The sequence below is a fragment of the Trachinotus anak genome, unplaced genomic scaffold (genome assembly GCF_046630095.1).
Source record: "Trachinotus anak isolate AG129_WGS33_773 ecotype Australia unplaced genomic scaffold, CSIRO_AGI_Tana_v1 ptg000032l, whole genome shotgun sequence".
Lineage (NCBI taxonomy): Eukaryota > Metazoa > Chordata > Actinopteri > Carangiformes > Carangidae > Trachinotus > Trachinotus anak.
In genome coordinates this window covers 3,860,784-3,886,091 of record NW_027273883.1, presented here as the reverse complement: position 1 = coordinate 3,886,091, position 25,308 = coordinate 3,860,784, and the positions used below count along the sequence as shown (strand labels likewise).

Sequence of the window (25,308 nt, the reverse complement as noted above, 5' to 3'; positions counted from 1 at the left end):
GCCGCTCACCAGGTGACGTCACTGACCACCTGACTAAAACCTAGGCCTTTCAAGCAAGGATAAGACAGGAGCATAAAAAATAAAAAAAATGGGTTTAACCACACATCTCCTCGGTCATTACTTCGTACATTGTTTACTCTTGCAGTTAAAAATACTTATATTAAGGTTTTTATGTGTTTTAAATTGTAATTGTTGTTATTGTTCCTGTGAGATGTCGCCTGCCGTTGTTAGCTAGCTTGCAACGGTTGCCACCTGACGTCACTGTCTCATCCTGCTCATGTAGTCCCAGACCAAAACAAGGAAGTGGCTCAGGATGAAACTTGTACGGGGCTGGGAACTACAATAGACCCTCATGCTGCGAACAACGTAAGAATCTGCCGAGGACATGAATGAGGACAAACGCGCTGAGAAGGTGGGTGTAAGTGTTTAAATGAAACTTTACCTGCGCTGCGACTGACTTCATTTTCCAGTCGTGGTTTTTCACAGCTATTAACACTCAGTGTCTGCGACGAGCAACAGGATCGACTGTGATTTATATGTTTTAAGTATATATTTAAGTATATATTTAGTTTCATTCATTTTGCAAGGCACTGCTCCTGAATCCAGTGCTGAAAATTTGTTTTTTTCTTAAAAAAAAAAAAAAAAAAAAATCTATGTATGTTTGTATGTACTGGACTATTGGGAGCACATTTACTAAACTACTGTAAGTACATTCCTGAGGTACTTTGACTTTGCTTGAGTACTTCCACTTTAAGCCTTTTACTTCTACTCCACTACACTTCAGAACCATTTTACTTTTTACTCTACTGCATTTATCTAATTTATCTATTAATGATACAAAAATAAGTGTAAAAGTTAATTACAGTTACAGTCCTCACTTTTACCCTCTGTAATGTTAAACTTTATATATGATCAGTATTAAAGCTGTTGAGATCGTACCAAAAACGCTCATATTTCAGCCGCAGAGACTTGTGCAAAGTTCCTGAAGAGATTGTGAAGTTTATTTGGTACCTGTCGTACTTGGAGTTGGCTTTGAGTTGGCTTCCAGTGTTGTTTTCCACAGCTGCATTGAGTTCTTGATGAAGGTTATTGATCCACTATTAGCCCTGTACTGTGCCAAGCAATCTTTATCCACGTGTGTGGCACTGAGTCCTAGGTCTTGTTGTGATCAGTCCAGATAGTGCTCAGGTTGGTCTTGCCTGGTCTTAGAGCCTTGAGCGATATCTAAACTCTACTTAATGACCACAAACTTAAGCTGAAATTAATTTGAGGCTTCATCTGTCTGAATAAGACAAAAAAAAGCAGGTATTTTCTTTTCAACAGTGTTTTTTTGTCCCAGGTTCCCTCTTTTTGTTACAGTCCCTCCACTGTAGCTCAGTAACACTCTCCTTAAACACACAGTGGGGGGAATGTGTTACTCAAAAGACCGAGCCTTGGACGATCACTGTGCACAGAACTGAGACTGTGAAGATTCTGTCCATCCTCACTTACATTAAAATTGATCTAGGATGGGATCTCTCTGCGGCCAGTACGGACAGGAGAAATAATTACAGTGACCGATAACCCTTTCAATCTACATAATGTCAGAACTGTTAAAGATAGATTTGAAAATACGTGTGTCTAATATACTAATGTCCTGAGTTCCCTTGTAACTGTAGACGATTAATATAAGACTGTCTCTTGTTCTTAGATGTTTCTGTTCCTTTCCCTGCTGATCTCCTTTGTGCCACTAGGAGGTGGTACCTCACCAATCAGCTGCTACAATGACCAAGGGGTAGCTGTTGATTGGTAATTTATTTTTAAAAATCCTGGACAAAACAAGCTTTTACATATATACTTTATGGTTTATTTTAACCCAGATAGGTGTCATAAGTCCTATAAAGTCCTATAAAGCTGACATAATAATTTGAAAATCAGTTTAGTTTGTAGTTCTTATGTTTAGATGCTCACAAATGTCCTTCTCTCTGTGTCTTTCTGTGATTTAGGTTCTATATGTACAAGCTGCCTAAAAAACATGGCAGCAAATCTCCAGAAAACGGTGAAATGTATTTACTGTTAGACAAAGGGAGTGAAGGATGGACTGAAGGGAAGGGGACAGTGAACGACACCACAGGAGCCTTGGGCAGGACAGTCGGACAGCTGTACTCACAAGGAAAGGTCTGGTTCTAGTTGTTGTCTTTTTCTCTGTAACAAATTCAGTCTTGTTTTCAGTTTGAGATCAGTTTTCAGTTCCTTATTATTCATGTGATAAATATATGCATGATTATGGGAAATGGTCAAGCCAAATTCTTTTTTTTTTTTTTTTTTTTTTTGAGAGCCAGGGACTTGTTTTTGTTTTAGCATCACTTTTAAATACGAATGATAATGATATTCTTTTAAAAAAAGTTGACTTATTCAGTTAATTGTCTTTTAGAAATCAAGGACTCCAAAAGTTATTATAAATTGATATTACAGGGGTTGGACAATGAAACTGAAACACCTGCCAATTTAGTGTTGGAGGTTTCATGGCTAAATTTGATCAGCCTGGTGGCCAATCTTCATTGATTGCACATTGCACCAGTAACAGCAGAGTGTGAAGGTTCAATTAGCAGAGTAATAGCACCGTTTTGCTCAAAATATTGCAATGCACACAACATTATGGGTGACATATCAGAGTTCAAAAGAGGACAAATTGTTGGTGCATGTCTTGCTGGCGCATCTGTGACCAAGACAGCAAGTCTTTGTGATGTATCAAAAACCACGGTATCCAGGGTAATGTCAGCATACCACCAAGAAGGACGAACCACATCCAACAGGAGTAACTGTGGACGCAAGAGGAAGCTGTCTGAAAGGGATGTCCGGGTGCTAACCCGGATTGTATCCAAAAAACATAAAACCACAGCTGCCCAACTCACTGCAGAATTAAATGTGCACCTCAACTCTTCTGTTTCCACCAAAACTGTCCGTCAGGAGCTCCACAGGGTCAATATACACGGCCGGGCTGCTATAGCCAAACCTTTGGTCACTCGTGCCAATGCCAAACGTCGGTTTCAATGGTGCCAGCAGCGCAAATCTTGGGCTGTGGACAATGTGAAACATGTATTGTTCTCTGATGAGTCCACCTTCACTGTCTTTCCCACATCCCAGAGAGTTACGGTGTGGAGAAGCCCCAAAGAAGCGTACCACCCAGACTGTTGCATGCCCAGAGTGAAGCATGGGGGTGGATCAGTGATGGTTTGGGCTGCAATATCATGGCATTCCCTTGGCCCAATACTTGTGCTAGATGGGCGCGTCACTGCCAAGGACTACCGAACCATTCTGGAGGACCATGTACACCCAATGGTTCAAACATTGCATCCTGAAGGCTGTGCCATGTATCAGGATGATAATGCACCAATACACACAGCAAGACTGGTGACAGAGTGGTTTGATGAACATGAAAGTGAAGTTGAACATCTCCCATGGCCTGCACAGTCACCAGATCTAAATATTATTGAGCCAGTTTGGGGTGTTTTGGAGGAGCGAGTCAGGAAACGTTTTCCTCCACCAGCATCACGTAGTGACCTGGCCACTATTCTGCAAGAAGAATGGCTCAAAATCCCTCTGGCCACTGTGCAGGACTTGTATCTGTCATTCCCAAGACGAATTGATGCTGTATTGGCCGCAAAAGGAGCCCCAACACCAGGGCTGTCAAACTGATCCATAAAGGGTTTTCACCCCAACCATGCAGCAGCACACCTGACTTGACTCAATCAATCAACTCAACTCAGCTGAGCTGAACTGAGCCACACCCTATAATCAAGGGTGGGTGTGGCTGCAAGCTTTGGACTGTGTGAAGACAGTTCAGTTGAGTTGATTGAATGAGCCAAGTCAGGTGTGCTGCTGCATGGTTGGGGTGAAAACCTGCAGCCACACGGCCCCTTTATGGATCAGTTTGACACTCCTGCCCTACACCATACTAATGAATTATTGTGGTCTAAAATCAGGCGTTTGAGTTTCATTGTCCAACCCCTGTATCATGTATATGAATCAAAGTTTTAAAAATAAAATTAGATTTCTTTGCCTTCACTTTAGTCGTGATATTTGGGTATTTCTTTGGATTCCCTTTAGCTTTAGCCATAAAGTGGTGTTTACCTAAGCAACATCAGCAGTAAACACAGAAAAGAAGAAAAATACCAAAAGCAGATGCAATTTATTTTTGCCAGCTTCTGCTTTTTCACTGCAGTCTTATGACTTCTCACTTCATAGACAGACTTATTAAATGCATGGAATCCCTTTTTTTCTGTGAATGCCACTTGTCATTATTAGATCAGCAGAAGAAACTGAGAATGAGAACTGAAAATGTACTTTTCAGTTTATATGCAGTTAGCCTGTTTGTCTCACTGCACCTGTGGGAATCCTAACACATCATTTTCACCTGATTCCTACATACAAAACACAAACAGGAATTTACACCTTAACTTATCAATGTTCTGCAGTTTCATTTTAAGTTTCAGCTTAAATGTGGTTATTCTGGAGTTTTTTGTGTTTAGCATGTATGCAAATATGACAACAACTATAGAACAAAAAATAACAAAACTCTGCCCTCCTCACAGAACACAGAAGTAGCGTACATCCTGTACAATGACCAGAGGCCACCTGAGGACTTTGGTGACAGATGGGTTGACAACAGTGGAAGCGGAGGGGGGCACACGAAAGGTGAACACCAGAACAGTCCAGCTCTAATACTCCTCTACCCTAGAAAGGCTGTGAAAGATTTGACTTAGTAGTCCAAATAAGCAAATATGGACAACAGTGTATGAAATGTCAGTCTATTGTAATATAGTATATGATTAAGTATTTCTTAAATCATGCTTCATTATACAAATTAATGTACAACAGTCCTGGATTAAACCCACTGTCATAAGATTCAGTTTTTGTTTAAAGTGATGTAGAGATGTGTTGATTCAACGGTGTGATCGTTTTGCTGTTGAACTGTAACGTGTTACACTGACAAGTGTTTCTGTTATTTTGTCCAGCCCATTTATATCAATGGGGGTAGGCTAAATAACACAGTTCTTATGTCCTTTATTGTCACATGTGAAGAAACTTCTGAACTTCTTGAAGGAGGGAGGTGACATTTCAAAATAAAAGAATGAAAAAAAAAAAGCGTTTAAGTGCCTGCAAAAGTAAACCAGCAATAGTCCTGATTTATAATAATAATAGATTATAACCGATGCAGGCAACTGGAGTGTATTGTTGACCATATATTATTTACTCAAGGATGGGGAAAATATAAATATAAAATAAATGGAAATTCAGTTTTTATACTTAAGATGCGTGCCACAAGAGATGTTATCAAAACTATTGAAACTACTTGGTAGATTTTATAACAGCACAAATCTAGTATGTTGTATAAAATGAGAGACAGCCACAATAACTGAAGAGGTATATGCATGCGTAAGAAAGAAAGGATCAGGACTAATGTAAAAAAAATAATCACTATTTCTGTTGAAGTGGTGGATTTGTGGAGCAGCTGTAGTGAGTAGCACACTTTGTAAGTTAAAAAAAAACAATAAAATGTATTATTATATTATTCTTAAAGAATAATGCGTTTATGAATATAAAATGTATGATCAGAATGACATGTTGGCACTGGCATGTCATAGACACAAAAAGCTGTAGCTTCAGCCTGAACCTTTTCAGTTTATAGAAAGTTTTTGTGCTGTGTGGACTGTACGGTTTTGCTGCGAGTAATAACCATTTGTCGTCTGTTTTTCTTTTCTTTTATCCTAAATTGTTTGTGCCGTACTTTCAGATATTACTTAACAAAGTACTTGACATGAATTTGCTGACATTTTTGATATCTCTGCTCCTCAGGTGTTGTGCTCCTGGATAAAAATCAGGGCTTCTGGTTGGTCCACAGCACCCCTCGCTTCCCCCCGGTACGACAGGCAGGAGAGTATTATTACCCCAGCAGCGGTGTGACCAACGGACAAAACTTCATCTGCGTTACTTACCCGCTCGATCGATTCCAGACCATTGGTAAGACTCGAGTCCTGCCATGTGGCCCTTTTAGCACAGAGTTGTTATACAAACTCAGTCAGCATATTATGAGGAAGTTTAAATGGGTGGTGTTATCACATTACAGCTATGTGAGTTGTGGAGAGAACGACCAGGCAGCTAATGAAGATTCATACTCTGCCTCATGTCTGCTATTACATTTATATTGCTCTGACTCAGTGTGCTTTAATTAACAAGGAACTGAAGAGTTCATTTTTAAATTCCTCTCTGTATTGTTGGAAAAATGGGTCATTTTTTTGTGCAGCATATTAAAAATTCCAGTTGCTACAGCCTCTAAAGTGCTGCTGGTTCGTCTATAAGATTATAAATAAGAGTAAGCTGATATTTTGTTTTGCTCCTGTATTAGGCCTTTTTATTTAACCTCCTAACACACTGTCTCTAAAACCTGTCATGATATATAATATATCTTAAGAGTTAAAAGTTCTGTTAAGTTTCAGTTTCCTATGAGGATGTAGACACAGTTTCCAAGGCTTAAGTATAAAAATATTCTACATTTCTGCCTCTGTCAAACCTTAATACTGGACACACTTGGTATTGAATCACCAACTGTGCTGTCAGTGTAGGTGTTACATTATTTATAACAAGGGCTGTCTCATTTTGAGAGGGATTTCTTTAGTCATTATTGTCTCGTCATCACCCACTACTTAACAATCCAGTCAGGTACCGACACAACAGCAACAGCAACAATCCCTAACCAAGATAATCAGCGTAAACACGTGTCATCATCATGTCACTGTGCTGCCTCTGCAGTTCCCTGGCAGACACAGCAGTTGGCACAGTTGCTAAGGCAGTGCTTGGGGTAATGTAATTAGATTGAGGTTTGTAACCATAGAGATATTGGCCCTCGCACTGCAGCAGGCATTTGTTTCATCAGATTCTCGCCTCTCCAGCTGGGACGTTGAGAGTGCGACGGTGTCCGGGGTGACGTGGCCGCGCAGCGTATGAATGTTGTGTCAGACAGCAGAAGGTGATCACAGCCTTGTCACGTTTCAACACCTTGCAGCATGGATTTGCACATTAATGAAGCGAAACTGAGCCTGAACACTGCTAAGTTTTTCACACGGTGTTCATAAATACAACCTGTCCACCTTGTCAGAAATATTTGCTCATTTATGATTTAATTAGCCTAATCATGGATTTGATTAGCATAACTACTCATCTTTAATGTATAGATTTAGTACTGATGAATACGGTGGCCCTGAAAGCGCAACACACTGCAACCTCAGAAAAAACACACACAAATAGAAGAAACAGCATCAAATTAACAAATCATGCACAGAAAAACCAAAATGCTGCAAAGTGAGAAAATACAACCAAATACGGGAACACGCTGCAAATTCAGACAACAAAACCACACACAGAAATGCTACAAGTCACTCAGCACAATGCAAATTAATAACAAAGCAACGATTCCACACTATTGTTGGAGTCAAGTGTCCAGAAGTTGTTAGAAAATGAAAAGAAATTTTGATTTTATCATTCTGATGAATATTTGCTGTCTACCTTACATTAGCCCTCTGCTGAAAAAAATGCAGTTTTTATTCGCCTGTGTTTTGTCTAACAGTTGCAGCCCTCAAGGCCAAACAGATCGACTGATCAGTCAGCTGACATAAACCTAATCATCAGCTCAATCAGTGAATCATTCAAAGTCATTTATCAGGTGTAATGAAAAGTAATAGGAATATCAATGTTATGACAACGAGTCTGAAGGGCGACGTGACCGTGTGAACCACATTTCATGGAAATCCACCCGAGAGTTGTTGAGGCATTTTATTCACAACCAAAACCGCGTCAGGAAGGGAGAAGTGAAAGGACCATTTGTTGACATTTGCTTGTCCATCATGAATGTCTGCGCAACATTTCACCACAATCCATCCAGCGATCAGGGCTACATATGACAAACCTTCTCTGGCTCCGCCTTCTCAAATTTGATGATTTGCTGCTTTTCTCAGTTTCATATGAATTTGAATTAAATATACTTGAGGTTTGGACTGTTGGTTGGACAAAACAAGCTATTTGAAGACATCACTGGGGGCTCAGGGAAATTGTGATGGACATTATTCACTAATTGCTGACATTCTGTTGAATAAATAATGAATCAATTAATTAGAAAATAATGGATTGATTAATTAATAATGAATGCGATCATCAGTTGCAGCCCTAATGGAGCTCAGTAAGCAGCTGAAGTGCATAATGTGTTGAGGTTAAGTCTAAAGTGTTGTTACTGACAACCAGAAGTTGTGCATTGGTCTGTTTTTTTTTTCGAACAAAACAGACCAATAAAGGAACAACTTGGATATCGTTACACACTTTTGTGTTGTTTTATTAATGCCTTCTCAAGAACAGAAATGTAACCGCAAAGAATTGAGAGTAACATAAGATTATCAAGGTAAAGATAAAGAAAAAATATAAATATAAATATAAACATAAAATGTAAAAATATGTCCTTATACTATAATATACAAATACACAATATAAATAAGAAAGGTTGTAAACAAGGAGGAAAAATTACATATAAGGAAAAAAAACCCAAGACACACACAAACGGTAAGGTGTGTTTGTATCCCTTTATCATCTGTCTCTCATCTGTTGCAGTGCAGGTTGTTCCTTCACACCAATGTGACCAAGACAGTGTCGCTCAGTGTCTGGACTAAACAAACTCTGATCCTGGAGTCCCGTTAGCAGCGCTCGCCCTAAATCTAATTTGTTTTGCACCGCAGGAGAGCAGCTGCAGATCAATCAGCCTAATGTGTACGATTGTGATGTCCCCAAGTCCTTGGCGTCCCTGGTGCCTGCGCTGGCTGCCGTCTGTGAGAAAAAACATCTGTCCGGTCACATCTTTCCAAATGCCAAAACTGTATCCAATCGCAGTGTGACTTTGACCTCAAAGGATGGAACCAACTTTATCAGCTTTGCCAAAGGATCTTCTTTTGACAATGGTATGACTTTGGAGAAATATAAGTAGTTTAAAGTTTGTTCTGGCCACTGTTTGCCTTCACATTTACTTTTTTTTTCTGGTATATATGTGAGCATGGCAGGTTCTAACCTGTGATACTCAAATACATTAGTGATAATCACTTTTCACACTTTTTATTTGACCTAAAATCATATAATTTAACAACATGCTGAAGTAAAAACATTAAAAACATGTTCTAACCCATCCTCTGCTTCGTCAGACCTCTACCACTCCTGGGTGGCCCCGGCCCTCCAGTCAGACCTCCTGGTCCAGTTCTGGGTTCGCTCCACAGGCATCCTCCCCTCTGACTGCTCGCTGGGCTGGAAGGTCCTGGACATCACGCTCATCAACCCGGGGCAGACGTTCACTTTCAAAGCCAGCCAGGACCACTCCAAGTGGGCTGTCAGCCCCAAGGCAGCCGCGAAGGGGGTCAGAGGAGGAGGGTGGGTGTGTGTGGGAGATATAAACCGGAACGAGGCGGAGGAGAAGCGAGGGGGAGGCACGGTGTGTCTGCAGGACCCGGTGGTGTGGAAGGCTTACCGGACGGCAGCGTTACAGTGTGAGGCTTGTGGAGGAGGAACCACCCAGTGTTGATGACCGGCTGCAGCCAGATGGCACAGCTGGGTTTGAGTAAAGGGTCAAAATGCTGCATTTCATGTAGATTTTTAAGAGAAATATTATAACATTTTGTACAATGTATATATTTCTGTTAGTGTTTAGTGAAATGACTCATATCTACCATCTTAAAATTCATATGATCTTTATTTACAATTATGTACTTTTGTGATAGCTTGAGATGACACAATCAATTCCCTTTAATTATATGGAGATCTGAAATCATGATTTCATTTCCAGACTAACCTCAGCTCCACTTGCTTCTGTAACTCAGTGCGGTCCCTCGTTCAGCGTCTCCTTCACTGGTCTTTGTGAAAAATGAAACATGTTCCTGGGATTTAGTTCCCAAAACAAATCAGCTCCACTACAGCGTTGGCATAAGAAAATGAAACCTTTGGGATTTTAACAAAGTTAAACAATGATCACTTTGTGAGCATAACAGCTGCCATAAAAGAAACTACTCTGTACTTTGCATCATCATCATCATCATCATTAGTTGGTTTCGTATCCGATGCTCTCTTCAAATTGTAATTGGTGCAAGATCTTTTTTTTTTTTTTTTTTTTTACTTCCGTCCTTATCTAAACACACACAAACCAAGCCACACAACATGCTGTTGAGAAAGGCCATGCTCCAAAGCTGCAGTTTTAGTCATTAGTGTAGTTACAGATGTCTTTGAATGAGGTTTTCTTACTTCTGGAGCAGAAGTTGGAAGTTACTCTTTCACTTCAGCTCTCGATTACACTGCATTTTGCACAAGATGCTGCAAGAAAAAAAGTTGCTTGAATTAAGATTGGCTGCTCATGTCTCTATAACATTAGATATTCATGACTGAAAGTGATTTAGGTATTATTCATTAAGAGTTAAACACTCAAAAACGGCTTCATCAGGACTGTGTGTGTGGTTTGAGTAGACTTGACCCACCAACTGACATCAGAATTTAAAATTAACGTTGCTAAAGTTGGTGTGTAGTCATATATGACACAACGCCTTTCTAACTAAGATTTAAAAAAAAAAAAAAAAAAGGAAGCAAAACTGATCCAAAAACCAGAAAATGGTGTGTTCATGTAGGACTCCATTACTACAATAAGAGCCTGATCGAGAAAACATCTTTATGGCCTTTAAGGCACAAGTAGTCAGATTAGATGGGAAGCAGAGGGGTTTGTGGGAAATATGATGTTCATTTTAAAATACCCGCGCCACCTTAAATGGAAGCATTGGTTCGAGTGTCTTTTCAGCTGCGGGGTACTGTTTTAACTCAAACTGAGGAGACTGTGTTGCAAACTGGATGAGCGCAGCTTTATTAACTGACTTTTTCTGTTTAAATCAACATTAGCTGGTTTGTGGGCTTGTTCTCGGGGGAGAGCTTGTAGGAAAATGGATTTTATGGGATTTTAAATTTATGAACAATGCACTATGTAACATTTAGCACATGCACACATTTTACTGACAATATCAAATCAGACACTGACAACATTAAAGTGTGAGAAATGCTTTAATACTTTGTGTTAATGAATGTTTGTATTGTTTACTGGGTTTGAATGAGTGTCTGTGTATATGTGCTTTTCTGACATATCCAGAAATGTTTTTTGTTATGTCCCGTTCCACATGCATTCATTCTGACCTTGATTTCGCTTGAAGATGAAGATGCTGGCTGTCTTGAATCTGAATAAAAAGACTAAAACAAAGGTGTTTTTTTTTTTCTTTTTTTGTAGCTGATGTAGCTTCACCTTGCTTTGTTTCCTTTTCCATGAGAAAAATAGAAATGTCAGAATTTGACATGTGGAGACAGTTTTAATTCTTTTGATGGGATACTCAGCAGCATGGAAAATACGTCTGTACTGAACCTGAAATATGTTGCAGCACATCAATCAAAAGCAATGAAATTCATATAAAAGTAAATTTATTACCACAAAAATAGGACATCCTGTATGTAGTGCATAAAGAGCTTTGATGTGAGACTACACAGCACTGGAGGCGGCTGCATATCCTCCATGTATCCTGTATACATTCTAATGCAAACATGGGAAAGGTGAGCACCCTTTAGAGAAGGCACTAAAACAATCAGCAGCATAGCATTACGCCAGCACACGTCATCTTTTATTACCCAGAATCCTCTCCCTGGTCCAGCCACGCTCGTGCCTCGGCCGACGAGGGGGCCTCACCAGCACTGAGCAGGGAGTGCGACAACCAGAGGTCACAAGACTTGTGTCAAAGTTGAGGTTGTGTGTTTCAAACCTACCCATGAAATCAGAGCTGAGTCTTCGTGCTGAATGTGAACAGCAGTGAAGATGTATCCTGCTGAGCTGCTGTGAAAGTCTGCATAAATGAATTTTAGCTTATGCTCTATTGAGAATTTCAGACCTGGAAAACCTTAAACCTAATGTAATTTATTCTGCTTATTGTTGTCTTTATGGTTTTAGTACTACAGTCATAAACTGAAGCAAAGCCACAAGGTTTGAAAGAACTGCTAGTTGTGTTTTTTTAAAGCTGCAGTAACGACTTTTTGGCCACCAGGGGACAGAAATACACCTAAATGAGCTGTGCAACATATTACTGCCTTATTGAGTTGTTTTGGCTAACAGCTGCCTACACATCTGGAGTATTTGGGGTCGTGTGTCTGTCCATATCACGCTCCTCTTAGTTCTAGTTTGGTCTCTAGCACCCTTTGAGAAAAATATCTGGCGCTTTGGCAGCTAGATGTTTGACTTTGTCACTGTCTGTTTTGCTAGATTTCTATTTATTATTTTGCTGAAAGCAGCCGCTGCTGGAAGAGCTGTTGACCGCAGCTGTGACAGTGAATCATAAGGTACATTTCTGGGCTGTAAAACCAAACCAATTAGCCAAAGCAAGCTAAAAATCTCACTGAAGCTGCAGAGTTGATGTTAGTAGAAAAATATTGGTTGATGCATCTTAAAGTTTGAGCTGAAATTAACATCTGCTTGAGTCGTATCTGAAATATTCACTGTGACACTGTGCTGGCCTGTTTAAAGTGGAATCTGCAGGTATTTGATGCATTTTTCCTTGATGAATTTGTTACTTGACGTATGGACATAGAGCTCCTTGCCAGTGTAAACACAATGTTGACATCACGCAAACGTACAAAATATATAAATATATACAAAACATATATATCTCATAAGACAGGCTCCAGTGTGCTACAGTGATGCACTTGCACTGCATCTTCTTCCATCCACGTGTCTTCCTGATGTGTGCTGTTTAGCAGGACCACACCTGACAGGCTCCGTGCCTTCAGATTTCATTATGAACAGTCTTGAATCCTTCGACGGCCTCATGGGTGATCACCGAAAACACGTCCTGACCAATTAAATGTTTTTACATTTGGAAACGTCACTCACAGCTGAGGCACACAACAACAAGGGATTTCTTGGTGCTAATTAAAACAGATCTTATTCATTGAGTTGGAATGAAAAAAAAAAAAAAAAAAAAGGATCAAGTGCTACCTGACTGGGACTCGAGAGCCAGCACCAAAAATCACTCAGTTAAAGGCTTCCATTGCTCTTCCTCTGGGTGTAAATTATTAATGCATATTGTTTGGAAAAAGTGAAAAACTGACACTGTTCTCTAGCAGCAGACGGCTCTGGTGAACACAGAAGGGCAGCAGGAGGTCTGAAATGTCTGAAAACGTGGTCGTGATGTTTTGGTAGAACCAGCTTTTGTAGGAGCATCGGGGTAAAGGCATATGCAGATTTTTGTTTTGCACAGAGAAGGCCACATTTACTATCTGTGAGAGGTCGCCCTGCATTCATGTCAGGACTACGAGAAAAATGTCACTGTGCTGTGGATAAAGTCAAGGAAAATCTGATGTCAAAACAGAGTCCGGACCAGTCTCCTCCCCTTGGCCTTGATTCGAGGGAACGTGGCGCTCGTCTCTGTGCTGATCGGCTGTGAGCCAAGAGGAGTGTTCCCACCTTTCCTTCTCAACAGGAAATCAACACTAGATGATGTCATAGCGTAGAAGACGTTTCCTGTAGCAGGGATGACCAGTTCTGCGTTAAGAGACAAACACACACAATTAAATAGAGCTTCTGATAGGCTGCTGCACTGATACAATCAGTTCTCTAAGAGTGACGATGCATGGGGTTGCCCTGGTGACCGAGAGGTCAAGGCACCAATCATGAGCCACAACATATCCTGATCACGTCTAGGTGGGGAATGCATGTCCTTCCTTCCTTCCTTCCTTCCTTCTCTCTCTCTCTTCCCCCCTCATCTATTGTCATATTTCTACTGTTGCTGTCCTATAAAGACACAAACTGTCTCCTCACTCCAGTTTCCACGTCACACTTATATAAGTTGCATACTGGACAATGATTACAAAAACTACAAAAAAACAGCTGTAGCTGTGTCTCATTCTGTGTCTACACCTCTTAAAGTCAGATGAAAGGTGAGCACGGAGACTCTTCTCCTTCAACAGGTGAACGTGAACAGATGCACAGTGAAGGTCAAACATGCAAGTGAAGTGACAATAAGCAAAACACATTTTTTACACACCGAGGGACTTTCTGCACCAAAGAGTAGCCACACATTCAACAACCTCAACCAGAATTGTAATAATTTCCTCTCTGTATGACTGTTAAAAGTCAGAAGTCTGTGCTACACTAAAACCTGATGTTAACCACATTTTTTAATCAAAACCTTGAGATAATATTTTATTCCATTTTTAGAACATAAAACTGGTCCAGAAGCACAATGTAAATTTCCAACAGGTGTTTTTTTTTTTTACAGTGTTAAGGGAAGCACGGATTAGTTCTTCTTTCTCTACAGTGGAAATGCTGTAGAGCTTTACCTTTTCCTTCAGGCAGAAGTTGGATCAGCTCATATTTGGACGCCTGCTTCGGGTCCTGATTGTGCTTTTCTAAGGCAGAGCTGATCACAGTGGGGGTCTTATCATTGCTCGTAACCTGAGGGGAGAGAGAGGAGAGCAACAATGACACTAGGACAGCTTGATTTGCAGTAATGATATCCTAGGTCCATTGTATCCCGAGGATCTGATTCTGATGACTATCATTATGGGCTCCTTGCAGATAAGAGGCAGTGAAGCTTTAAGTGCAGCGTGTCACAGATAATTTGGGACGGAGCATTTTTTGACAATGTCATGGCTGCTGCTGTAAATTAGAATCAAACAGTCTGAATCACTACCAGTATGCTTCGGTATAGGTTCCCATCCTGCAGGTCCATCCGTATCCTGATGATTCGCATGTCGGGCCCGGACCCTTGGAGGTTATTGGGGGGGTTGTTGCCGCAGGAGGCCGATCGGCGGTGTGACTTTGTGGGAGTGGTTGGAGTCAGTGTGGCGGGGGTGGAGTCATTGGTAGGAGGGGATGTGTCGACATCCAGACAGGACACAGATGGAGATCTCATATGCTACAATAGAAGAAAAGTGACGTTACTGCTAATAACCAAGGACATGAGTGTTTTTCTGGAATAGTGACCAAGTAGAGCACAGCACTGTCATGCAGATTCAGACAAAAGCCAAAAAAAGTAACTTCTCCCTTCAGTGTCTTTGAAACAGGCTAAAATAAATGCACAGTTGGCCTGAACGTATGAGAAACAGTATATTACCTTTGTGAGTTTGTGTAGCAGGTTATTTACAGGTGAGGGGAAGTCAAAGAGGCTGTCACTGTCACCAGCCAGGCTGGTCCGGGACGTGCTCAGGCTGTCAACACACGAAAACGCACAAACACATTCAAATTAGGGATTAAAATAATGAATGTTGTCATTATTCATCACATTTAATCCAATAGCTTTTTCCTGTTAATAACTAGTTTATAAAATGTCGGCAAATATGCAAAACAACATTTCTCAGGGCCCAAGGTGATGTTTTCAAATGCCTTGTTTCATGTGAAAAACAGTCCAACTGAAGACATTCAGTTTAAACGATATGAAACAGAGGAAATCAGTCCAGCTTCACATTTATGCTAACGTGATGAAGTCACATGGAAGTCATGTGGTGAAATGCTGATGTTAGCACTGCCACAGCACAGACTCACAGAGCCACTAGCATGGCTGTTCACTATGAGTATTGTTCTTTGATGATTTTTTTCTTGATGACTTAAATGTTTTATCTATCATCAAGTATTTTGCTCAACAAATACTTCAAGCATTTCAGTGATTTTTTCATTCTGCTACTATCAAGGTGGGAGACATAAGAGGAAATGGTAAAAAATGATTCAGCAGAAGCCAGTATATCCTGACTTAGTATGGTGTCACACTACCACTACAACGCAGCACTGCCTGTCATTAGACACAGGAGCTCTTAAAAATTTGAAGCCGGAAGCTCCTTCAGAGCCACAGAATACATCACACACCTGATTTCACGCTCTGTATAGTCCTCTATGTGACGTGTAAATTACATTTTGTGTGTAAAATTGCTGGAGCAGCTTATCATGAATGTCAAGAGTCTGTCAAAACCAACCAAGATCCTACTGTATGAACTGTGGGGCCCTCTGTGGTAACATATGATTTATAGTTTGCGTTCATGTGTGTGTGAGAGCACTCGGCATGGCTTACTCTGGGCACTGTGTGATGATGACTGTCGGAGTAAGGCCACGGGGGCTTGGCTCACTGGGTGCTTCGATTTCATTGGACAGTCTGTAACTGTGACAGAGAGCGTCACAAACAGAAGGTAGGCATCTTCAAACAAATACAGAAAATGTTTTTAAAATAAAAGGATGAATGCGTTGAACCAAACTCATGTGCTCACCTTTCCTCCTCTGTGAGTGTGGGTACGCTGTGATACCACTGTATGAAGGACTCGTCAGCGCTGAAAACACAATTTTTGCAGGAAGACTGCAGGAGCCGGATTTGAGCTAAAACCTCAAATTCCTGTTAACAAAGAATCGTATCACCACAAAGTTTCATAATAAATAAAAAACCATGTTGACTGATCTGATATTACTGTGCAACGTCTTTTTTCCCCATCTCACACTTCACAGCACCTTCCACTTAATCATTTCCTCCTTCAGATATTCTGTTACCTCTGCTCACTCTAATACGCTCTTATCTTGAAAACTATCCTTCCTATCTCTCTTCTTACTGTAGCTCCTATTATCTCAGGGTCACAGGGTTTTTGTCAGGGTGCTCCAATTCTTACTGTCAGACTCCTTACTACTTGGAGCCTGTTAATGCTGCAGAAAGTGAAGCTTATTTTGCTGCTTCACCTGTTCATTATCAGATCATCAGCAAAGTTTAAGGACATACTTACTTCAGGAGCACTAGAGCAGATAATGTATTCAACTTCTAACCTTTCATCTTTCAAAGTAAAATGTATTGCAACACTCACCCTTCTCCTTTTGTCAAAGTTGATGTAGCCATTCTGCAAAGGAAGTGACAGGTTGTAAGTCCGATAATTGTAAAACACTGAGCAACTTCCAGGGGCTCTGACCATGTTTCCCCTTGATAGATATGAGATGAACTTACATCCAGCCTGTCTTTGACAGCTGTGTCCAGCATGGTGAGGTCTGTGAGGAAGATTCCCAGGTAGGGCACGGTGCCCTGGGCATGGGACTGTGTTGAGACAAAAAGGAAAAAAAAGTGTTTCATCAGTTCCCCAGAGATTTCTATCCACATCGTAAAAAGCCCTCACAGTCAGGCATTTCAGAGCAGCTGCCTGCAGCTATTTTTCAAACGATGGCCCAGGATTCAGCACATCACACACACACACACACACACACACACACACACACACACACACACACACACAGAGAGAGAGAGAGAGAGAGAGAGAGACAGGCGACAGCTCTCTGTTCCACTTCGTTGCTGCATGCTGGTCGATCCCTCTTACAACCCTCCATCAAACCACTGATACACCCCCTGCTTAGCAGCACTGACATCTGTATCAGCATTTGAATGTAGCTTTTTGTAGGAAAACACTATTTTCAAGTACTTTTAGGATGTAATCCGATATTAATCTTGCAGCAAAGCCACAGAGCTTTTCATTAATGTGCTTTTAAGTCAAAAAAACATGTTGTGACACTATACTACTCCTGTGAACATGTACTATACTGTATATAAAATACAACTCGTGTCAGGTCCGCTCCTCTGTAAGCCCTAACAGATCATTTTTCTACAGACATTATACCATATCTCTGTCCCCTAACTTTTACAATACTAACGACACTTTTGCAGAGTCTTACATCATTTTTGAATTTTCCAAGGTCTCCCTAAAGGCCTGTGGGGGTGTACAGTCCTTCAGGCTACAATGTTTGGTATTCACACCAAACATGAGCTGTTAAGTTTATGAATTTTTTTCTTTTTCCCATGTGCCTGAAGATCTGAGGTTTCGCCTCTGCAACAAATGCTGAGGTCGTTTTAATTTGCTCCTCTGTGACAGAAACTATCTGAAATGTCTCGGTGATGTAACCCCTAAATGATTTGACACTCCAGTGAGAACAATTTACAAATGTAAATCTATGAATGTGGCATATTTGAGCCTTTCAAGAGACATATTTGTACGATTACAACCTTTTACACCTGAGTGCAAACTTGTACACCTGTCTTCGGTTTTCAGGTGGTTGTTAAGGGAGATCATTATCTGTAACCCAAATGTTCAACCCTTCCACAAACAAGCCGGCCTCCGTGGAAGCTAAACCTCCATTATAAGTCTCCGTTTCCACTCTGCTTACCTTATTAAGATGTTTGTTGTTGAGTCTGTTGTCAATGTTGGCAAACTTCGACGTGCCCTCCTGCAAGACAAAAGCAAGGGAAAGTCTGCCCTTTATTCCTGACCTTGAAAACAGCAATTGATCTTCATAGTAACATGGAGTTTGCCAGTGTTTGCTGACTTTGGGCTGTGAAACTCCTTTAAGCCAACATAGATAATAGGTTTCCAAGCTGCACATAAAGTGGCTTCAAACTTGCACTTGGAGGCAGTGGAAACAAACTGTAAACACAATAATGATATATTATCATGTCGATGTGGTGAACATGTTAGCAAACATTTGCTCATTTACACATCCAGCAGATACAGATCAACATTGTCATTCATTTGGTTCTGTGTGTGACGGCCACCTGATGACAGTCAAATATGTGATGGTCATACGGTCAAGATACGTCATTCGGTTGATAATGTCACTTTCAATGTAATTCTTCATGTATTTGTACATCATAGAGAAATTTTACTGGGACATAGAATATTCACGAATAAATATGTGACACAAAGCATTTAGCTATTTGCAACGCTTCACAAGCCCAAGGTGATAAAAAATAGAAATGCAATCACATTGTAAAAAATACCAATTACAAAAAATGTACCGTTAAACCAGATAACCCAATTCTGTCATGACAACTAATAAGAACGTGAATAATTTTTTATTAATTTTTATAGCATTCCTAATAGTACCCTTCAACACTGCTCACTCGACAGATCTTTCATGATAGCTTGACATCCATTAGCCAAGACACAGCCTGTCACAAACATGTGTTATTGCAGTGTGAAATGCTCCAGTGACAGTGGTGAAAATTTTCTTTTCTTCTAACTTTTATTAGTCTTTTATTAGTCTGAATCATTCATCTTACATCCTGTCTGCTAGTCGTAGTCATTTTAAGACACGCAGTGAGATGAAGGGAAGCGAGTACTTGTGCTGAAGAAATCAAAGGCCAACAGAAGGCGGTGGTGTTTTTCTGGCATCAAAGCTCAGAGTGAAGCTTTCAAAATGAAAGCAAATGTTTGGATGAATTCCTTAGAGGGTATCATGGGTAAAATCGCAGCTAATGCAAAGGTATTGATGCTTGCACTGCACCATTAGAGCAAATCAAAACACAGCTAATCCTGCCAATTTCCCCAACTCTCTGACATAGTGCAAACTAAATATAATGTACTTCTTCAGATGGGTGTCTGACACTGAAGTGAAAGTGTTGACAGAATAAGGGCAGTTGTACTCAACCAGATTAGACTGGTTTCTGGCCCTAAATCTCTAACAGTGAATGTTGTTTTCTGCTGAGGATAAGGCTTGACAGTCTGAAGCCAAAAACGTGGACCAGTTGTGGCACTTGACAGGCACATTAATGTCTCACACTGCAGTTCAAATTATGAGATGCTAGTCACCAGAATGTGAGATGTCAACAGCCACCTCTGCAAGCTTGCAGCGCGCATGTTGTTTTTGACCGTGCTGGTAGGGGGCTGTAGGGGGCATTAGCAGGCTGTCAGACAGCTGGCCCCAGTTGGTCCACCGCTTTGGTCCAGACTGAAATATCTCAACAACTACTGGGTGGATTCAGATTAAATTGGACATTTATGGTGATCTCCTGAACCATCATGAGACCGACATCTGAGGTTTTGTTGCTCAAACAATTACTGGATGGATTAAATTTAGTTTAGACATTTTTATTATCCCTTATATTTCCCTCAGGATGACTTTTAACAACTTCATTGCCAACATCTAGTCGAATTGTAATTTGTATCAGGATAGACTTTGTCTTGTGACCGAATACAAATAATACATTTCCATGCATGACAAGTTAGCATGCTCATGTTGATTTTTCCTCAAAGATATTCCCTTTATTCAAAGCTATAATTCGTGTGTGGTTCTAATTAGCAAGCGTAAGCATGCTAACAAACTGCTAATGATATTCCCTTCATCCATAGCTACACTCTGTGTTTGGTGCTAATAAGTAAACATAGGCATGCCGGAAAACAATATACCTGTAAATAAACAAAAAAAATATGTTTGTTTTGTTATTGTGAGCATGTTAGCACGTCGACATTAGCATGTAGGTCAAAGCACAGACTGCATAAACAGCCACAGAGCTGCTAGCATGGCTGTTGACATCCTGCCTCTCGTGAAGTTGGAACAACGAGGACATTAGAGGCTGCGAGAGTATTTAATATTATGTTTTCATCATGGACACTGAAAACAGCAATTTCTAACCTTAGATCCAAAACCATGTTGATATTGCAACAAGAGCGATGAAAAGAGCAAATTCAAAAGACCTGTGTGCAGTAAACACACTTTAAACAGTGTCTTTCTTTATGAATGTAAACTAATGCCTCAGGAGTTTAAAGTACGTATCCACAGTGCACTGTTACATATTGCACACACAGACCTCCACCCACCACCACTACAACAGTTTTTAGTGATGAGTGGGAAAGGTGGAGAAAGAAAAACATCATCGCAGATTTTTTAACGAGGCGGTAATAAGATAAGCTGTAAAAGCATCTAACACCAGCCAAGAGCAATATCTGAGTGGAAACAGGCCTGAACCAAGTCCAAGACATCAGAAAAGTGTTTATGAAATGTGACTCCAAACCAGCACTCAACTCCAACACTACAACCCTGTGAGCGAGAGCTCAAACTGGCAGCTTTCCAGCATGAGACGCTGCTTCTCCAGCTCTTAGGCTACCAGTTATTTTTTCAACAAATAAGCAAGTGGTCAAATGACAAGATAGCTAGAAAATTCAGGCTTGGACCTTTCACTTTAAAGTTTAAAAAGTGGTGATGCTGTGTCATGATCCAAGTAGAAACCATCCTGTCTGAGCCATAAATAACGATAAATAGTTTCTCACTGATCCTATTCTGTTCAGACAGTAAAGAGATGTTTAGCTCATCAGTCTATTGTTTAAAGGCACAGAATATAAAATTTCACCTATTTGCACTTACCTCCTTGAGGAGTTCTCTACTCTGTGAGTAGTTGTCCTTCTCTGAGAATATTTCTGACAGTTCCTCATATCTCCTCATTGCCTCCCTGCAAAGCAAACAAATCAGTGAGTTGATTTACACGACATCTTCATTTATATTTCTGTTTTTTTTGTTGTTGTTGTTTTATTTTATTTTTTAGAACTAATGAAATGTAATGAGTACACAGTTTATTATGGAATGTGAAGAGTCTAGCTTGGATTTATGTTGCAAGGACAACACTACTGAAGAGGCTTTATCATCATTTTAGTATGAAAAAGAAACATTTACTTTTGCTTCTTTGGTTAATAAATAAAGCGCCCGAAGCGTAACGCCAGCTTCCTTTGATGCTGTTTGAAACTATGAAGAAACTGTCCTCCTGGTCATAACCATGCATCACATTTACAGTTAATAAAATGCTTTATGTTCTGTTAGCTCTCTTTAAATACGTAATTTTGAACATGATGTGTAAAATTATTATATCATATTATATTTCTCTTCCTATACGGATGTAGATCAATACACTGAAATCTCTGGAAGCTTGATTATATCAAGATTTAAAAGAAGAGTGGTTTTCTGATAAATAGATGAATTATAATCGAGAGAAAAGAGAAAGCTGCTGAATTTGCTGCAGAGTCCCTTGAAGTATATTGTTGAAAAATGCAACTACATAATGTTTGCACTGCAACTTTTATTTTTTGTAATCCACTTTTTTCCACAGTAATGTACCAAAGCCTGACAAAGAATCTTGCTGTATGTCAGTGAAATCTGTACTTATTACTTTCCTCATTACCTTGTGTCTTTTATATACCGTTTCTTCTCAGGAGACACTTTGACTTGTCATAGCACGAAAAGCGCAGGTGAAACTAACAACATAAATAACTGCTCTGTTCAGTTTACAATAGGTGTGCGACTCAATAACACACTCTTACTTAAAACAAGTAATTACACCGTGAGAAAGGTTTCTTATTTGGAATATTAGACATCCTTGTTTGTTTCAGTTCCAGGCCACAAAATATCTCTAAAAGACACCTGAGACGACACAGCTGCAATTCCTTGGTGACCAGCAGAGGTCGATAAAAGTCCTCCATTAGTTAATACCACCACACCAACTGTGTAAGATGTCCAGAAAATCATACTCCTATTACACACCTGAGCGATGGTGCATATTTGTATCCAGTCCCATCTGTTTTTCTTTTGAACCTCAGACATTATATTCATAGCATTTTATTCATATAACTTTCAATTCATATATTAATATAGATATTATGAGTTTCTGCAGATGGCACCTGTCTATTATATATATTTATCTTGTTTTACAGTTCATATTTTGTTTTTTATTCTTTGTTTTTACTGTAAAAAACTTTGTAACTTTGTTTTGAAAGGCATAAATCAAATAATTATGATTATGATTATCATTATTATTATTATACTTTGCAGTATTGATCAAAATCTACTTGGCATACACTTATGTACATTATATTACTATCACTGTACAGTATATATTCAGATTATATTAGTTAATGTTATTATCCTGTTCTTTGTCTCTATTCTCAGTTTTTAATTTTATTCTTCTTAGAAATATATTTAAAAAAAACACCTTTAATCAATTTTTATGTGTATAATTTGGCATTTTAATTCTACCTGATTATTGTCAACCTCTTTTGTTTTAGTGAAGTTACTTGCTGCAAAACAATTGCAACTGCAATTCATTGAATTCATTGAAACCTTTGAATCTTTGGACCCTAATTCCCCTTTAAAAAGCGCGAGTTGTTCAGCCACAGACCTGTCAGTGTCCTGCCACGTCTTCCTCAGCCGGTGGATGGGGTTACTCTGCAGGGCAGACACGATGGCGTACAGTGAGGAGAAGTTCTTTCTGGCTCGGCACTCCTGTTGAAAGCATACACACACACACACACACACACACACATTTATACTACACTGTTCTGTAACTGAGAACCCCTGTGGGTGTGGGTTTAGCTGGTGTTTAGTTACAGTGTCAGCCTGATGTGCTGAATTATGTATTCTGCTAAAGAGGTTTGTCCAAAAAGAAACCTGGGGTGAGCTTGGGACAGCGTTTTGGCAGAAAACCAGTGATACCTCACTTTGCCAGAGAGGTTGTTAGAGTGTGTGTGTGCTTTTGTGCAGCTTCATAAGGGAATAAATGAATGAAGCTGTGTTTTATTCACAGACAGAGAGCGGCTCAGAAAGGAATGAAACTGCTCATGTGATCATAACATCCAAGGGCAGGAGCAGATCCCGGTTTTGCCACAAGCTCCTCAATATTATAAAAGAAGCTGCTTATTGCACACAATAACTACGACACTGTTTCAGACCTCAGCTAATCCACACTTCCTCTTGTATAATACTGTCGTTTTTAAGCAGATTTAAAATTTCACTGTTTGCCTTGAGGTCGTACAGCTGGTTTCCTGACACAGCACATTACTGTTCATGAAAAGTACGTTTCCTCTTCAGTTTCCTGAATGCGTGCTGGGGCTATATGTACATCTCCAGCTTAAAAACTGCTGATTTTGAAAAATCTCTCCTTTAATCTTGTGGCAAACTTTGGTTCACAGCCAAATGCACTCAAACAGGGAGAGCACTATTTTGTTATTGGTTGTCCAGAAAAGAACCATAAATCAAAACTTCTTTAATATGTTTAGCTTTCATCTATTGATTGCAGTGAAATTATTAGTAGTCACAGCAGAGGCCAGTCAAGCAGTCTGAGCTGAGAATAGGATTATGGTTAGGGGATTATGGGGGTTTATGGTAGGAAAATGCACAGTGGAGGCTTTTGGAAGACTCGAAACCCCAACTGATGAACTGTTTTTAATTCAGAGCAACCCCCATTTACCATTCCTAGACTGTAAAGATCTGTATTTATGGCATCAAATCCTGCACTTCCAGAGCAGTGACCTTGTGATTTTGTTCTGCTGACCTCTGCCACGCTGATCCATTTCTCCATCAGACGAGCTCTCTGCTGGCTGCGAAGCTTGGTGGGGCCCAGGCAGGATGCTAGAACGGCATTGGCCAACTTGTTGAACTGACGTATGGTGGCCCGGACGGACCAGCAAACGCCTTCCCTCCCTTTTTTATCCCTCTGAGACCACAGTGAACCGAGGCAGTGGTACGGGACCAGACGGACAAACAGCTCCTGAGAAGTGACGGCATATAGATCTATGATTAAAAGCCTGAGGTTGTCCTGCTTGAATTTTCTGTTGACAGAGCTTTAATTTCTGTGGGTGGCACCTTTCTGTATTTGTAGTTGTAGTGTCTCATCTTACTGTAAGTACCATTTACCATCTTTGTATTCTAAACAAATTGCTGTTGCTGCAGAGTCACACTGACTTCAGCAGGTACAGACGATAGCACGCAAACATATTACGTAAATGTCAGATTAAATCAAACGATAAAAACTTTTGAGAACTGTAATCTATTAAAATTTACTACCATTGGTCAATATTTTTGCATCATGCCGCCTTAAAAAAACATGTTCAGGCTCCAAAGTGAACTCACCGTCTCTATCTTGGTGAGCTGCTCAGCGATGAGTGCTGCAGGGAATCCCAGGATGCTGGTGGGTTCAAACTTGGAGGCGTCAGGAGGCGAGCTGGGGACACTGCTATGATCTGCAAAGGATGAAGCTCAATAAAACTGTTGATCACGTGGTTCATATTGTAATTTTTTTGTTTATAGGCTGAAAATCTTTTCTGCTCTTTAGTTGCAGGAATCAGTTTCTCTCAGTACGAGTACAATCTTTAGGATCGATTGTCTGGGAGCCACGAAAGTCTGTTCCACATTTTGTGCCAATCCATCTGGTAAACATTGAGATATTTCACTGGAAAAGTGAAAACCTTTGACTCAGTAACAAGCAGTAATTGAATTAATCTTCTGGACACCATGAATATCTGTGCCAAATGTAATGGGAGTCCATTTGATAGTTATGGCTTTCATAGAAGTGCAGCTGTAGTGAGTTCAGGAGAACATTAGAAAACAGTAAAAATAAACTTCTACAACAGTTTAGTTTCATTTCTCAAATCAAGGACGCCACAACAAGCCCACGTTGT

General features: G+C 40.1%; 2 protein-coding genes across 6 annotated transcripts in view; one reads left to right on the top strand and one right to left on the bottom strand.

Moving 5' to 3' along the window:
• Positions 1-255: 255 nt before the first annotated feature.
• On the top strand, positions 256-11,299 carry dnase2 (deoxyribonuclease II, lysosomal). 3 transcript variants are annotated; one of them, XM_071468683.1, is made up of 7 exons: positions 256-412; positions 1,691-1,788; positions 1,986-2,157; positions 4,575-4,677; positions 5,839-6,003; positions 8,763-8,981; positions 9,219-11,299. In XM_071468683.1, the coding sequence occupies exons 1-7, from the start codon at positions 386-388 to the stop codon at positions 9,590-9,592; spliced, it is 1,158 nt and encodes a 385-aa protein (XP_071324784.1). In that variant the 5' UTR covers positions 256-385; the 3' UTR covers positions 9,593-11,299. The 3 variants fall into 3 exon arrangements, with proteins under 3 accessions (XP_071324784.1, XP_071324785.1, XP_071324783.1); XM_071468682.1 differs by having other exon boundaries at positions 279-418; positions 9,219-10,687; XM_071468684.1 differs by lacking the exon at positions 1,691-1,788 and having other exon boundaries at positions 270-412; positions 9,219-10,687.
• Positions 11,300-11,497: 198 nt separating this feature from the next.
• The window catches only part of rgl2 (ral guanine nucleotide dissociation stimulator-like 2), a 30,703-nt gene continuing 16,892 nt past the window's right edge, over positions 11,498-25,308 (bottom strand). For all 3 annotated transcript variants that reach the window (XM_071468679.1, XM_071468680.1, XM_071468681.1), the window contains 13 exons: positions 24,761-24,870; positions 24,183-24,398; positions 23,031-23,134; positions 21,230-21,314; positions 18,257-18,316; positions 17,052-17,138; positions 16,915-16,947; positions 16,336-16,457; positions 16,143-16,229; positions 15,195-15,288; positions 14,772-14,996; positions 14,419-14,533; positions 11,498-13,621 (listed from right to left, as the gene is read on the bottom strand). In XM_071468679.1, the coding sequence (XP_071324780.1) occupies positions 13,440-13,621; positions 14,419-14,533; positions 14,772-14,996; positions 15,195-15,288; positions 16,143-16,229; positions 16,336-16,457; positions 16,915-16,947; positions 17,052-17,138; positions 18,257-18,316; positions 21,230-21,314; positions 23,031-23,134; positions 24,183-24,398; positions 24,761-24,870 (1,520 nt within the window). In that variant the 3' untranslated portion in view covers positions 11,498-13,439. The remainder of the gene's footprint in view (positions 13,622-14,418; positions 14,534-14,771; positions 14,997-15,194; positions 15,289-16,142; positions 16,230-16,335; positions 16,458-16,914; positions 16,948-17,051; positions 17,139-18,256; positions 18,317-21,229; positions 21,315-23,030; positions 23,135-24,182; positions 24,399-24,760; positions 24,871-25,308) is intronic.

Coding starts and splice junctions, on each gene's coding strand:
- dnase2 (XM_071468682.1), top strand. CDS start 386: ATGAATGAGGACAAACGCGCTGAGAAGGTGGGT. Junction 419..1,690: donor AACGCGCTGAGAAGGTGGGT/GTAAGTGTTTAA, acceptor TCTTGTTCTTAG/ATGTTTCTGTTCCTTTCCCT. Junction 2,158..4,574: donor AGCTGTACTCACAAGGAAAG/GTCTGGTTCTAG, acceptor CCCTCCTCACAG/AACACAGAAGTAGCGTACAT.